The 13,714-nt window shown below is 34.5% G+C and overlaps 1 protein-coding gene across 4 annotated transcripts in view; it reads left to right on the forward strand.

Annotated features, from left to right (window-relative positions):
* Positions 1 to 13,714, forward strand: part of LOC144964411 (sodium/calcium exchanger 2-like) — a 142,247-nt gene that overhangs the window by 79,318 nt on the left and 49,215 nt on the right. For 3 of the 4 annotated variants that reach the window (XM_078898631.1, XM_078898633.1, XM_078898632.1), the window contains exon 5: positions 2,310 to 2,366. The exons of the other annotated variant lie outside the window; for it this stretch is intronic. In XM_078898631.1, coding sequence (XP_078754757.1) covers positions 2,310 to 2,366 — 57 coding nt within the window. The remainder of the gene's footprint in view (positions 1 to 2,309; positions 2,367 to 13,714) is intronic. 4 annotated transcript variants of the gene reach the window in all.

The raw sequence follows: 13,714 nt of genomic DNA on the forward strand, positions 1-13,714 counted from the left end.
GTAATGTATTCATCCAAAATGCATTGTTATGGCAGTGCCTTGATGTTCAATAATTAGACCCAGATAGGGAAATAACCAAAGAATGGCTCTTTGCTTTGGTCTTGTGAAAATTAGTGACCTCTATCCAAACAGATTTTATTTTCTGCTGTAATTATTTCAAACCTTGAAAATGTTGTCTCCGACTTTCATAAACTTTTGTTGTTCCAGAAGTGATAGTCCAAAATTGCAATCTGGAGAATTTAGCGGCCAATTTTCTTTGTCAACGAACTGATGTTTGACGATGCAGAAACTCTTGGCAAGTCCCAAAACGTGTCCAAAAAAGGAATGTGTTTGATTTCTTTTGGTGTTTCTTTGTACCCTCGATCAAGGGATACCTGTAATTAAGCAGATTTCTCGCTGAGATTTGTGAATAACGGATTGTCATCCTTAAAACATGACAAAGCAGCAAAAGGTATCAACGTTGTCCATTGTTTTCACTGAGCCATGCCGCCTACTACTACTACTACGAGTACCATCCTTTAATCTATCAGATGACCCATTAGCAATTATTCTTTTAATAATCACGTTGACATATCTAGATCTTACTAGCCAACCTTTATAAGAGAATTCCCGACACATTCGTATACCTCTCCATCTCTTTTTTAAACAACAAGGTTTCAAACAATGTAAGATCTTTGTAAAAGAATAGGTATCATTATTGTCTATTGTTTCTACAATTCCCCATGTGATTTAAAGAACGTCTTGTCGTTTAACAAAGAAAAGTCAATACTCATATTGGTTATTTTGGTCCAAAATAACTCCCACTTCAAGCGACTGAAATTAACCAAACGGTGAAGCCAATAATTACGTAAAAATGACGTAATTTCATAATCACTCAAATTGGCACCATGTTTTTGATTGCTTTGGATTTTAGCAACAAAAACGTATTTATCAGATTTTACTGCCATTAGAATCTCTACGTTTTAGGCAGGATATTAAAGAACTGAGAGACCTGCAAACAGTGGACAGTTTTTCTGAGCCACCTGATATATTATTATTATTATTATTATTATTATTATTATTATTATTATTATTATATATTATTATTATTATTATTGTTATTATTATTATTATTATCACTATTATTATTATTATTATTATTATTATTATCATTATCATTATTATTTTTATAATATTATATTCTTCTTCTTCTTCTTCTTCTTCTTCTTCTTCTTCTTCTTCTTCTTCTTCTTCTTCTTCTTATTATTATTATTATTATTATTATTATTATTATTATTATTATTATCAGCATCATCATCAATATTATTAATACTATGGTATTATCGTTGTCATTATTATTATCATTATCATCATCATCATCATCATCATCATCATCATCATCATCATCATCATCATCATCATCATCATCATCATAATCACCATCATATTTCTTGTCATTTTGAAATTGTTACGTTATATTGTTGCCTTTTTGCTCATCATCTTTTCCGTCATCACAATCATATTATCATCATCATAACGAATTCTATAATCATCACAGTCATAACATTGTCCTTACAATATATTCATTCTCTCTTTTATATAAAAAAAAATGGGAAGTTCTCCTAATTGCCTAACAACAGTGTGTCGATAATTTTATTAATCTGTTTTTTTTTTCAGAAAAAAACATGCCGAATTGTGAAATTAATATTTTAAATAAATTATAACATTTCTGTATTTACTATAAATAAACAGTCGCCAACTTAACTAATTTTACACACCAGCTAATCGAAAGATTTTTAATAGGGTTGTTTCAAATTAATACAACATTACATTTTCAGATTATTCTCATAAGGAGTGGGTGGGGAGGGGGGTGGCAGTTATTATTAGAAGGTATTCTAATAGGGAAGAAAGTCGTGAGTTTACACCTTCTCTGGTTCCTAAATCATTGGAAGTGTGTATGTAACCAAATCTTTTGGATGACTAATAATGAAAAGGTTTCCTATTGAAATACAAGTTAGCGTAACTATTTTAGTAGTAGAATGTATAGGCAAATTCAAAGAAAAAAAGAGCGAGAACGGATGGTCTTTATTGTCGACCATCATATATTTAAACTAGAAATTAAGATGGCATCACTCTGAAACCAGAAGATCATTTACATAACGTACCTATCCTGTCCTCCGGTTGAGTAGTTTTACACTTCCATTTTTAATAGGAACCAGTTTTATTTGACACCTCATTATTTTTCCTTATTGGTGATATATTGTTATTATTCAGTTATATCGATTTTTTTTGACACGATGTATTTAAGACATTTTCTTTTATGGATTCAGCATTGCCTATGACAACACACTGGAAATGTTTAGGGCAGCAAGGTTATCCCTCACAACGTAAGAACTGTGTACTTTGTAGATTAGTCAGCTTGATAGCATAGTATTGTTTTACACACGCGCACAAACCCAGCACTTTAGTCTAACAATATTCTTTGCAACATACGGTATCAAAGGGTTAGTCCATATGGCGTTCTTATGTCGGCGGAGGAATTAGGAATATTCAAAACGAATGCCTTGCCAACCACAACATTTATATTAACCTTTATCCCAACGCTTTTGCTAATCCTAATATTATGATAAATAACATCTTTAACACAAATAATGTAACTCTAACTCTTGATCCCAAGACTAGGCGAGAGGATGGTGCAAAGGTGAGCAAAAGACCCATTTTCAGCATGTTTAATTGTCTATGGATTTTGTTCTGGAGACCAAGGGCGGCGTCCAAAAGGGGGATTCATTTCCTCTTCCCAAGAGAAGCAAAGAGGGGCCATTTAACATTTAACTGCCCGACTTGGGGGGAGGGGGGGACACGTATTAAAAATTTTAGCCAGAAAACTCGTCTTTCAAATATTGATCTATTTAAACGGCCCTCATCTTGACAAAAACTCTCAAACCTGGGATCTCGTTAAACATTCCATCAAATTTTTTGGTCATTTAAATTGGTCGATAATTGAGTTTTTTTCGGCCAAATTATTAAGTACCTGTCTTTCCATAGTCCGCAGTTGACAGGTCAAATTGGAAAGGATTACAAAACCAAGCCTCCTAAACATTAATTTACGATTTTTCCCTTTTTCTTCGACAGAGCCAGGTTAGCTTTTTTCAGTATAAAGCACCAATTAATTTTAAAGCACTACCACGGTTTAACAGTATGCCTGGATATTTAGGAAATATTGCTCCAAATATATTGGGACAATTGGCTCACGCGAACACTCCTTACACGACCTTAACTCTCTTCTTACCACCAGCCATTTTCAGAATTTTCCCACGAAGCGTCACACCCACCCAACACACAAATAGATTTTTTTCTACTCAAACAGTAAAAGGAACAAGTGCATTATATACATAGTATTGTCCAGTGTCTAATTATTATCGCTATAACAAAGTATTATCATTATAATTTGTGATGTACAAAGGATATCAGAATAATAAATTTGATGTTTGCCTCGTAACGAATATGACGATTTTCCTATCGTTGGTAAGGGAGACAAATAAATGATTTCTCAAAACAAATCAATCCTCGCATCTTGAGAGAGCGAATGTCCACTCATCGTGCACAATTATTGGTTGCATCGTAACGCATGTGACGATTTTCCTATGGTTGGTAAGGGGAGGGTTGAAGGATCTGTTAGACAAATGATTTCTCAAATCAAATCAATCCTCTTGAGAGAGCGAATATCTACTCATTGTGTAATTTTCAAAACCTCATTGGTCCCAAACCAAAATCGGATAAGTAGAAAACGGTAGGGGCTGCCTGAAGCCTGTGATCGTGAAAATACTAACGAAAGAGTGAACATGGAAAGGATTCGTATAGGGAACAATGCAGACAATGGACGTTTCGGGTACAAACCCATTGTCAGCACAAAAATACACAAATTAACGTGGAAAACAAATAAAATAAAATAAAATGCAAAATGACTTGTATTGTCTGTACTCAATGATGTTTCATTCATACTGCAACCATCATTGAGTACAGACGATACAAGTTATTTTGCATTTTATTTTATTTTATTTTATTTGTTTTCCACGTTAATTTGTGTATTGTTGTGCTGACGAAGGGTTTGTACCGAAACGTCCATTGTCTGTATCGTTCCTATACGAAGCCTCTCCATTTTCCCTCTTTCGTTAGTATTTTCACGATCACAGGCTTCAGGCAGCCCCTACTGTTTTCTACTTATCCGATTTTGGTAGTTTTGGCAACCCCTCGACATTACTCTATTTCTAATCAACCAACTACATAAGATCACCTAATGGACAACCCTGTGCTGCTGTGTGTATGTGTAAGGTAAATTGACCCTTTACAGGCCGGCTCGATTTATTTCTACCCTTATACCGCATCTTCCCGTTTTCATAACGAGAGCTGTGTTAGCAGTGCAATTCGGGATAATATGGTGTCGTCTCAGTGTCTAGTTATTGGCGTCATCAATAGTCATAGTTCTCGTATGTTCCTGCTAGCTTGAGACCCATTGTAAAGCGCTTTGATCACATTAAGTGGATAATGCTCTATATAAGCTTTCGTTCATTTTTATTCTACATTGACACCCGATTCGCACTGCTACTGTGACAGCTCTTTCAATGAAAACGGTTAAGTCTGATGTAGTTAAAAATAGATTAACTATGACCCACTGTCTTTATTTAGCTCGTATTATTTAGAGATGAAACAGAATCCAGAAAGTTGAGTTACAGTTAAAGCCATCAAAGATATAACATTTTACCTTTTTTTTTTTTCTCTATGTGGAAATCATTTCCTTCGATCAAATTATCCCATAATAAAGTTTTGAGGCGGTGGGTTACAAGTAAAATAGAAATTATGAGTTGAATAAAATCCAATCTGGCCACGAAAGGATTAATAACACGCTTTGCTATATATTATTTATCTACCAATACTGAGCAATGTCTATTCATGTAATGTCAATGTGTATTTAAACCGCATTTGACTGCATACATATTTTGCATTAAATATCGATTTTTCACATGAACAAATGTGGATGTAAATATCTAGAAGATACCGCGCACAAAAACGATAAAAATCAAAATTTAGCGCAAAATAGAGCAGTAAAGTTAGGTGCCCCAAACGTAAACAATAACAAGTTGCTAGTGATTTCCGTTAGGGACCGGAATAATTTACGCACAATATAGGTCTCCCAATTTTGTAGTTTGAGTTGTAGGCAATACACTTTCAGTATTGAAAATATGTTTACATAAAATCTAACAGTTGCAGAAATAATAATATAAGGTTAAATTATTATGAAAATCAGGCTCCGAATAATTCTCGTTTTGTTCACACCAGCGCAATAATTTGCTCTGGTCTAAAAATAGATAGACTGTAACTTTTGATAAATTTTAGAAAATTTTACCTTTTGTTCCATAAAATATCCATATCTAGACATTATTTGATGCATGATCGAGTATTTATGAATATGTGTTTCTTTGCACCTAACAGCCAAATTTTAAAGGTTATTTTTTTTTCTATTATTTACATTGGAACGTGAGCTGTCAAGACAGGAACATGTGGTTTGCCACGTGCTTCTCGACCTTTGTTTACATTTGGGGCACCTAACTTTACTGCTCTATAGTGTTTGCACAACAATTGTATCCGATTTTGTACTTGGAGTTTGATGTATGATTATAGGGAATGAGAATAGCGGAAGAGTAGCGTCCCTTGATTGGACGTCACCTTACAGAGAGAACGTCAATTTGGTTTTGAAGTGTCTCAAGCTGCTTTCACCGGAAGCGAGGACGAGAGACGCATGCGCACAACCAACATGACGTCTCTCTCTAATAACTTTTCCGCCGGTGACGTCACAGACTATGGGTGACGTCCAATCAAGGGACGCTACTCTTCCGCTAATCTCATTCCCTATATATATGAGTATGCGCTAATCATGGCTTATTTTTAACATTGTAATATCATATTTTACTTTGCAATGTCTCTGCTTTTTCTGTGCATCTCTGGTATTTTTAAAATTAAAAAAAAAAAAAAACAATCGGAAAAGGATAATTTGAAATAATTCTCATCCATTTGTGTACAATGTTGATTTACCAAAGGTGCATTATAAATATACTGTTGTTTTTGCATGTTTTGCTGTAGATAAATTATGAGAAAAATTCTTTAATCATTTTGCATTCTTATTATATATTGCATGTATCATAACTTTACTAGCTAGTTAGATATTCAATAATTTGAAATAGTGATTATTTGGTGAATGCATAAATCACAGATTGTGTCCCTTAGTTTGTCCAACATAGTGAACGTTATTTAAAAAAAAAACAGCTGTAAACATTATTGGGGGTGGGGGGGGGGGGGGGGGGGTTCGATGGCTTTTTCGAGTTAAAAAAACACACAAAATCACGCACTTTATTTAAACAGCAAACCACTTCAGTCAGATACCAGTCCCGTATGGAAAAGTCTTTGTAATTATTCTTTGTCCACCAATCAAGGGACTGAATTAAGTAGATATCGCATTCACTCGATAAACGGAAAATTTATAAATTAATAACAATGAATGTTGCTAATATAACTTTGAAAAATGGTATCTCTGTGTGGAAGGTGCACGGAGTATTTGAATGCTATGACAACCCGTGTAATAAATCGTGGGGATTTCCATTCCGATAAACATGTCATGTTTACAACACATTTATTACTACTCACCTTTTAACTAGTAAACTGCAGCACTCTGGAAAAACAAGTATTTGAAAAAAAAAATGCCAGAAAACTGGTCCTTCAAATTTCGATCGATTAAAATGACCCTCATCTGGGCAAAAACTTTCAAACCTGGGACCTCGCGAAGTCTTCTATTACGTCCCAGATTTGAGTTTTTAACAAGATATGGGTCATTTAAATGTCCCGTCCTACATGCTAAATGTTGCTGTTGACCAGGGACCCCTTGTAAAGCGCTTTGAGCACATTTAGTGGATATTGCGCTACATAAAGCTCAATTTATTATTATTATTATTATTATTATTATTATTATTATTATTATTATATTATTATTATTATTATTATTATTATTATTATTATATTATTATTATTATTATTATTATCATCATCATCATCATCATTTATTATTATTATTATTATTATTATTATTATTATTATTATTATTATTATTATTATTATTATTATTATTATTATTATTATTATTATTTTTATTTATTAATTATATTATTATTAAATCGACCGATATTTGAAGGCCGAGTTTTTTTGGGTCAAATTTTGAAATACGTGTTTTTCCAGAGTACGGCAGTTAACTTATTAATAATTCCTACTCAGACTCAGCGCCTACTTTTTAGCATTGATTGCTGTTTTCATCAAATTACAACCAAACTCATTTCCTAGATAATTAAATAGCTAGAATTTCATTTTTTTTTTTACATTCAGGGGAAATTTATCTCAAGGGTCTACCTCGAGAAAATATGAGATAGCTCACGCATCAAAGGCAAAGCAGCACCACTGAGAGAATAACAGATTTCAGTTTATTGTTTTAAAAAAAAACTTGAGCTTTTGTATAGCGCAATATCCACTAAACGTGCTCAAAGCGCTTTACAATGGGTCCCTGGCCAACAGCAACACATAACATTTAGAACGGGACATGACGCCTGTTAGGCGATATTACAAATTTTTGTTTGGACAAAGACAACGATGTTAACGGCCAGGTACTCGTATTACACCTGAGTACGGTGAGATAATATGAGTAAAGAGCCTTCTCCAAGGACTCAACTATGCGCCGAACGCGAGGCTCGAACCCACGACCTTTAGATCCGAAAGCGAGTGTCATACCACTAGACCACATAGCCGGACATAGATTAATGAAAGCAACAGACAAACAAACATCAAAGACAAAAAACAAAACAAAAACAAAAAACAAAGACAAAACAAAACAAAAAATCAACAACAACAACATAACAACAAAATCAACAAGATTTGAACAGTGAGAAGAATCTGGTCCTGTGTAAATGCACTTCTTTATCCAGCCAGGCCATTTCACCTCTTACCCTGTATTGGTTCAGATCCTTGTCCTTGTTCCCGTCGCTCTCTGTTCCTTTATATATTGAAAACTAAATTTCTTTGGCCATTGGATGGATGGCAATGATGCAGCTCTGACAGATTTGTATAAATGTCTTCAATTTTATTGAATCGTTTTTATTTGTTGTGCACTGTAATCAATCGTCAACATAATCGTAACGTATGGTGATATAATATATCGTTTATGTATGCATTTCTATAGACGTGCACTTATCTGTAGGTCTTATAACTCAAATCCTTATGGGTTAATTCTTGCAATGGAAATCTTAAAATGTTGTCCATTACAACAATATTAAACTCGGCCCTTAATTTCGTTCGGATGTCAGACCTGCATATATGTGCACGTCGATTTCTATGTATTGGCAGCAGCCTCTTATGGTTCACACTATTATGTTATGACGATCGACCCAATCAGCAAAGTCCAGTCCGCATTCGTGCACCGTCGCAAACCCGCCGGGTAGCATCGTCACAACACACCTTTCGACTTGATGCTCTGCCGTCTATGTATTGGCGAATACTTGGTCCGGTAGTTCTAATTACTCAATGAATGTAATTAGACATGATGTAATAAAACGGGTAGAGTGGAAAATGACGTGGTCATCTCCATGTTATGTAAATCTCATCAGTAGGCAAGAGTGAAGATCCGTAGTTATCAACGTGTACATCTATGCAGGTCTGACATCCGAACTCACTAGTTTAACATTGTTGTAGTGGACAATATTTTGCGTCACTTTAAAAAAAATTTCCATCACAACAATGAGCCCATAATGAGGAATTGGGTTATCAGACCTGCAAATAAGTACACTTCGGTAGTTATGTATCTTCATTTTTGCTGACTGATAAGTTTTTCATAGCATCAAAATGGTGATATCAGCAAAAATGTTTGTGTTTTTGTTTTTGTAATCTAACAATATCAATTTTGTATGTACATATGTCGTCAACGTGGCATGCCATTCAAGTGTTTTCTATCATTAATCTACAGTTTAATTAAAAACAGTCTAGCACTTGATGATGCTGGGTTTTGGTCGAAATAACCATAAACGGTGATCTATAACCCTTTCAATATCTTCTACATAAAAATGGTATTCAGATACCAAAAGTGTCCATGTATAGACACATGCATCAAAACTAAATTACACGAACTGTATAGGGTATTGCATGTCGTTGGAATGCAAAACGTGCGTTAACCAAACTAAATGGCTCCTCCTTTTTCAATTGATAAAGAGAAGCTCAAAGTTAAAAACAAAGAACTGGCGCTGATGTGACCTAAATGTGTTGCAAGTGCCGTAAAACCTTTAAAAACAAACAAACATAAAAGCAAAGATTAAAATATTTTTATAATTTCCTACCTTTATCATAATGAAATGTTGCTGCTTGAAACTCGAAGGAATAAAATAACAATATGAAATTGAATGGGCGATTGAATCTAACAATAAACAACACAAGGTAATGTAGACGTTTCCGGTTTACCAATAATTATAAACAAAACATGATAAATTAAACACTAAAGACGAATGAGAGATGTGAGAATGACGTTGGGAAGGTGAATAAACAAAACAATTACCATTTTAAAAAAAATAAATGAGGTTTTATATAGTGCAATATCCACTAAAAGTGCTCAAAGCGCTTTACATGGGGTCCCTGACCAACAGCAACAATTAACATGTAGGACTAGACGTGACGCCTGTTAGGCAATATTATAATTATTTTTCGTACAGAGACAACGCTGTTTACGACCAGGTACTCATTTTACACCTGAGTATGGTGAGACAATGTGAGTAAAGAGCCTCTTCCAAGGACTCAACTATACGCCGAGCGAGGCTCGAACCCAGGACCTTCCGATCCAAAAGCGTGTTTCATACCACAAGACCACATAGCCGCACGATCGATTGTGCGAAAGCATGCCGTGTGATACAATAATAAAACTCTTTATCTTAAAGTTCATCATGATTTTGGTTTTGATTTTAATTGATTCAGTCTAGCATTTATCTAAAAATTACTCTTCAATAATTGACGTCAACTGTGCGGCTATGTAGTCTAGTGGTATGACACTCGCTTTCAGATCGGAAGGTCCTGAGTTCGAGCCTTGCTCGGCGCATAATTGAGTCCTTGGAGAATACTCTTTACTCACATTCTCTCACCGTACTCAGGTGTAAAATGAGTACCTGGCCGTTAACAGCGTTGTCTCTGTCCCAAAAATTTGTAATATCGCCTGACAGGCGTCATGTCTTGTCCTACATGTTATGTGTTGCTGTTGGCCAGGGACCCCTTGTAAAGCGCTTTGAGCACGTTTAGTGGATATTGCGCTATATAAAAGCTCAACTTTTAAAAAAAATTCTTTTTAGAAAAAATCTAATCTGTCGATATAATCAATGTCTCAGTGAGATTCTTGAGCGTCATGAGTTAAGAAATACATCCACTTCATATCAATGTGTAATAAATAATACGTGGTTAAAATTGAATTTGTATTCAAGGTGTTATCTATCCGGGGATGGCTATGCTTCGAGTGAAAGGTAATGAGATGTCAGAATTCCAAGGCATGAACACATTTCTTAATCTTTCACATTCAAATATTATTTTCTGTCACAAACGTTCAAAATTTCATTTATTTCATTATCATAACATAATCATTCAATGATTTATTTATAACGTCTCCACATTTCTTTTTTTTTCTCAAGCAAATGGCAAACATTCTCACAACTTAATTTAAAAATGGCTTCCAAAAGGAAGTTATATATTATTTCTAAAAAGTGCGCAATTAATTAAGTGGACAAAGGGAAGGCGGAGAGGAACTGTGTAATGCAGTTTAGAAAGTGAAATATAAAAACGTGTATATAGAGTAGACTATTGTTGGAAAATAAATACGATGGAATTGGAAATAAATACTAAAGTTGAAGGATGTCGGTATAAATATAATTATTAGTGGCGGTAGCAGTAGCAGTAGCACTCATCCTTCCTTCACTCCAACCCAGACAAGTCAATATAATCTATACTTGTTCACGACGATGAGTTTACGTTGCTTACATTTCTTTGACCAATTGAAATTAACCCAATTACCAGCCAGAAGCGTGACCAACCGTCTTGTAGACCTCATGATGCCCCGCCATTGGAGCAATATCATTAGCGCTCACAGCATGCGTAGACAGAGCTGGTCACAAATTTGGATCGAAATTAGACCAATCTGACAAATCATGATGAGACGGGAAGAAGCTACATAAAGAGAGGGAGAGCACGTCCGCGCTATAAAAAAAACTAGACAACCCCCCCCCCCCCCAAAAAAAAAAAAAAAAAAACAATAACCAAAAAAAAATAAAAAATACAAACTTAAAAAAAAGAAAGAAAATAACCCCAACAACCCCCCCCCCCCCCCCCAAAACAAAAAAAAAAAAAAACAAAAAAAAAAACAGAAACAAAACAAAAAAACAACACGTTTTTATTCCGACCTGTTTAATAATACAAAGAATACAACAGTCGTATTTATAATTTAATTATTATTTTGTAAAGCGTCCTAATTTAATTTTGAAAATCAACAAACATTGCGACTGTAAGATTAATGAATTAGGGTGGCTCTAGTATCTGATCTGTTTTCACATTCTGAGAGTCAAAAAAAAAATTAATAAAAATTAAAAAGACAAATGAAGATAAAATGGACATCAAATCAATTTTCTTTTCTAGGTAATGGTTCACATATTGTAGATCATTTACCAAATATTTTCGGGCATGATATGGAAGGTAAGCCTACTCGCGGACTCGGCGTGTTGTGAGTCCAACGTTGAAACTCTTCCTCTTCACAAAGCAAAGCAAACACACCAAGACGACGTGCAATTATTTGCAGGCCTGATAACCCAATTCCTTAGGGGCTCATTGTTATAATGGAAATCTCAAAACCTGACGCAAAATATTATAATATCCATTACAACAATATTAAACTAGGCCCAATAGTGGGTTCAGATGTCAAACCTGCATATATGTAAACGTCGCACCAAGATAATCATGTTTGAAAAATCTAAATTGAAGCCGTGTCATTTTGCTAGCTTTTTAATAATTTCTTCTCTGATTTCTCTTTGTTTCGTTATTAGTTCATCTTTAGTACCATGTATAAATATATACTTTTTTCTCATTTAAAAGGGATTTCAGTTCTTTTGTTATCCATGGTTTGTTATTTACCGTGCCATTTTGCTAGCGAAAACCCCCACCATTTACAAAAAAAATTTGATTGATGATGAATATTGGTTTTCTACAAGGAGTGTTTCTTTTTTTCAAAAGTATTCACTATGATTCACTTTCTTATGCAAAATTATTTGGATTAAAGTCTTTAGAAATGGTTTAAGAATAAGATAGAAACATGGGATTCTATCGAAGTGTCCATATATGCAGGTCTGACATCCGAACGCGCTTATGAGCCTAGTTTAACATTGTGGTTATAGTCAGTCTTTTTGGGTCATTTTAAAATATTTCCATTACAACAATGAGCCCACACGGAATCTGCAAATGTGTGCAGACCGGATTCTATGATTTTGTGTGTTTTCTATTCCTCGTTAATTGTTATACATTACTTTATCGTAAAACACACTAAGAGCAGCATGGTGCTGAAAGAGTTAAATAGAAGTTAACGACTCTGTGCTTTAGTGTTTAATCCATTTACGCTTTAAATGAATAATAAATAAATTAATCAATAAAATTCATTCATCAATAAGGAAATGGGGTTACAAGCGTGACTTACGTCAATGAATGAAAACATCTTTAAAAAGTAGTCCTTCAGAGCCATTAGGCTAATGGAGCAGGAGTTTATCCCGGTTTCTTTAACGTGAAACGGACAATATCAATTGCTTGTTACCCATTGGATAGGACGCTAGTCTATCGCCATATCTAACAGACCCAGCTACCCATTCAGTGCTGGGTAGACAGGGGATCAGAAAAAAATAACATATCTCGATTGCACCCAGGATCGATCTCGGTCCCTTTGCGTGTGAAGCAAGTGGTCTACCAATTGAGCTATCACGACCCCCAATGAATAAATAAGCGTTATGAAATTCAACATAATCTTATAAGTATGCTACGTAATAATGCTTATGTATTATTAGACAGATTATAGGGCCATATACGACAGGTTAAATAAAATGTAATTTTGTGTATCAACAAAAGACCATTCTAGCTAATACTAATGCATGTATCCAGTCCTCGGAAGACTTGTTTCACTCTTCCAAAGAGATTGGAACCATTTCTTGACACCACACTATTGTTCTCTATTACGTTTCAAGTATTCTTGAAAACATCTAGTCTAACAGAGACAGAGACTGAAAGATCAAGCAAAGTAATGGAAACTATACATTTCTTTATAAAATTAAATGAAATCGTTTCTTCTATTTTAACCAGTTAACTGTCGTACTCTGCAAAAACACGTATTTTAAATATTTGGCCAGAAAACTCATCCATCAAATATTGATCGATTTAAATGACCCTCATCTTGGCAAAATCTCTCAAACCTGGGACCTCGCGAGGTCTTCCTTCAGCTTTAGGTTTGAGAGTTTTTGACAAGATGAGAGTCATTTAAATTGATCGATGTTTGAAGGATAAGTTTTCTGGTCAAATTTTTTAAATAAATGTCTTTCAGAGTGCGGGACTTAACTGTTACAATAAAATGCATGTCACTCAGATGCTA

The sequence above is a fragment of the Berghia stephanieae genome, chromosome 2, assembly GCF_034508935.2.
Source record: "Berghia stephanieae isolate SIO BIC M18660-M18661 chromosome 2, UCSD_Bste_1.3, whole genome shotgun sequence".
Classification (NCBI taxonomy): domain Eukaryota; kingdom Metazoa; phylum Mollusca; class Gastropoda; order Nudibranchia; family Aeolidiidae; genus Berghia; species Berghia stephanieae.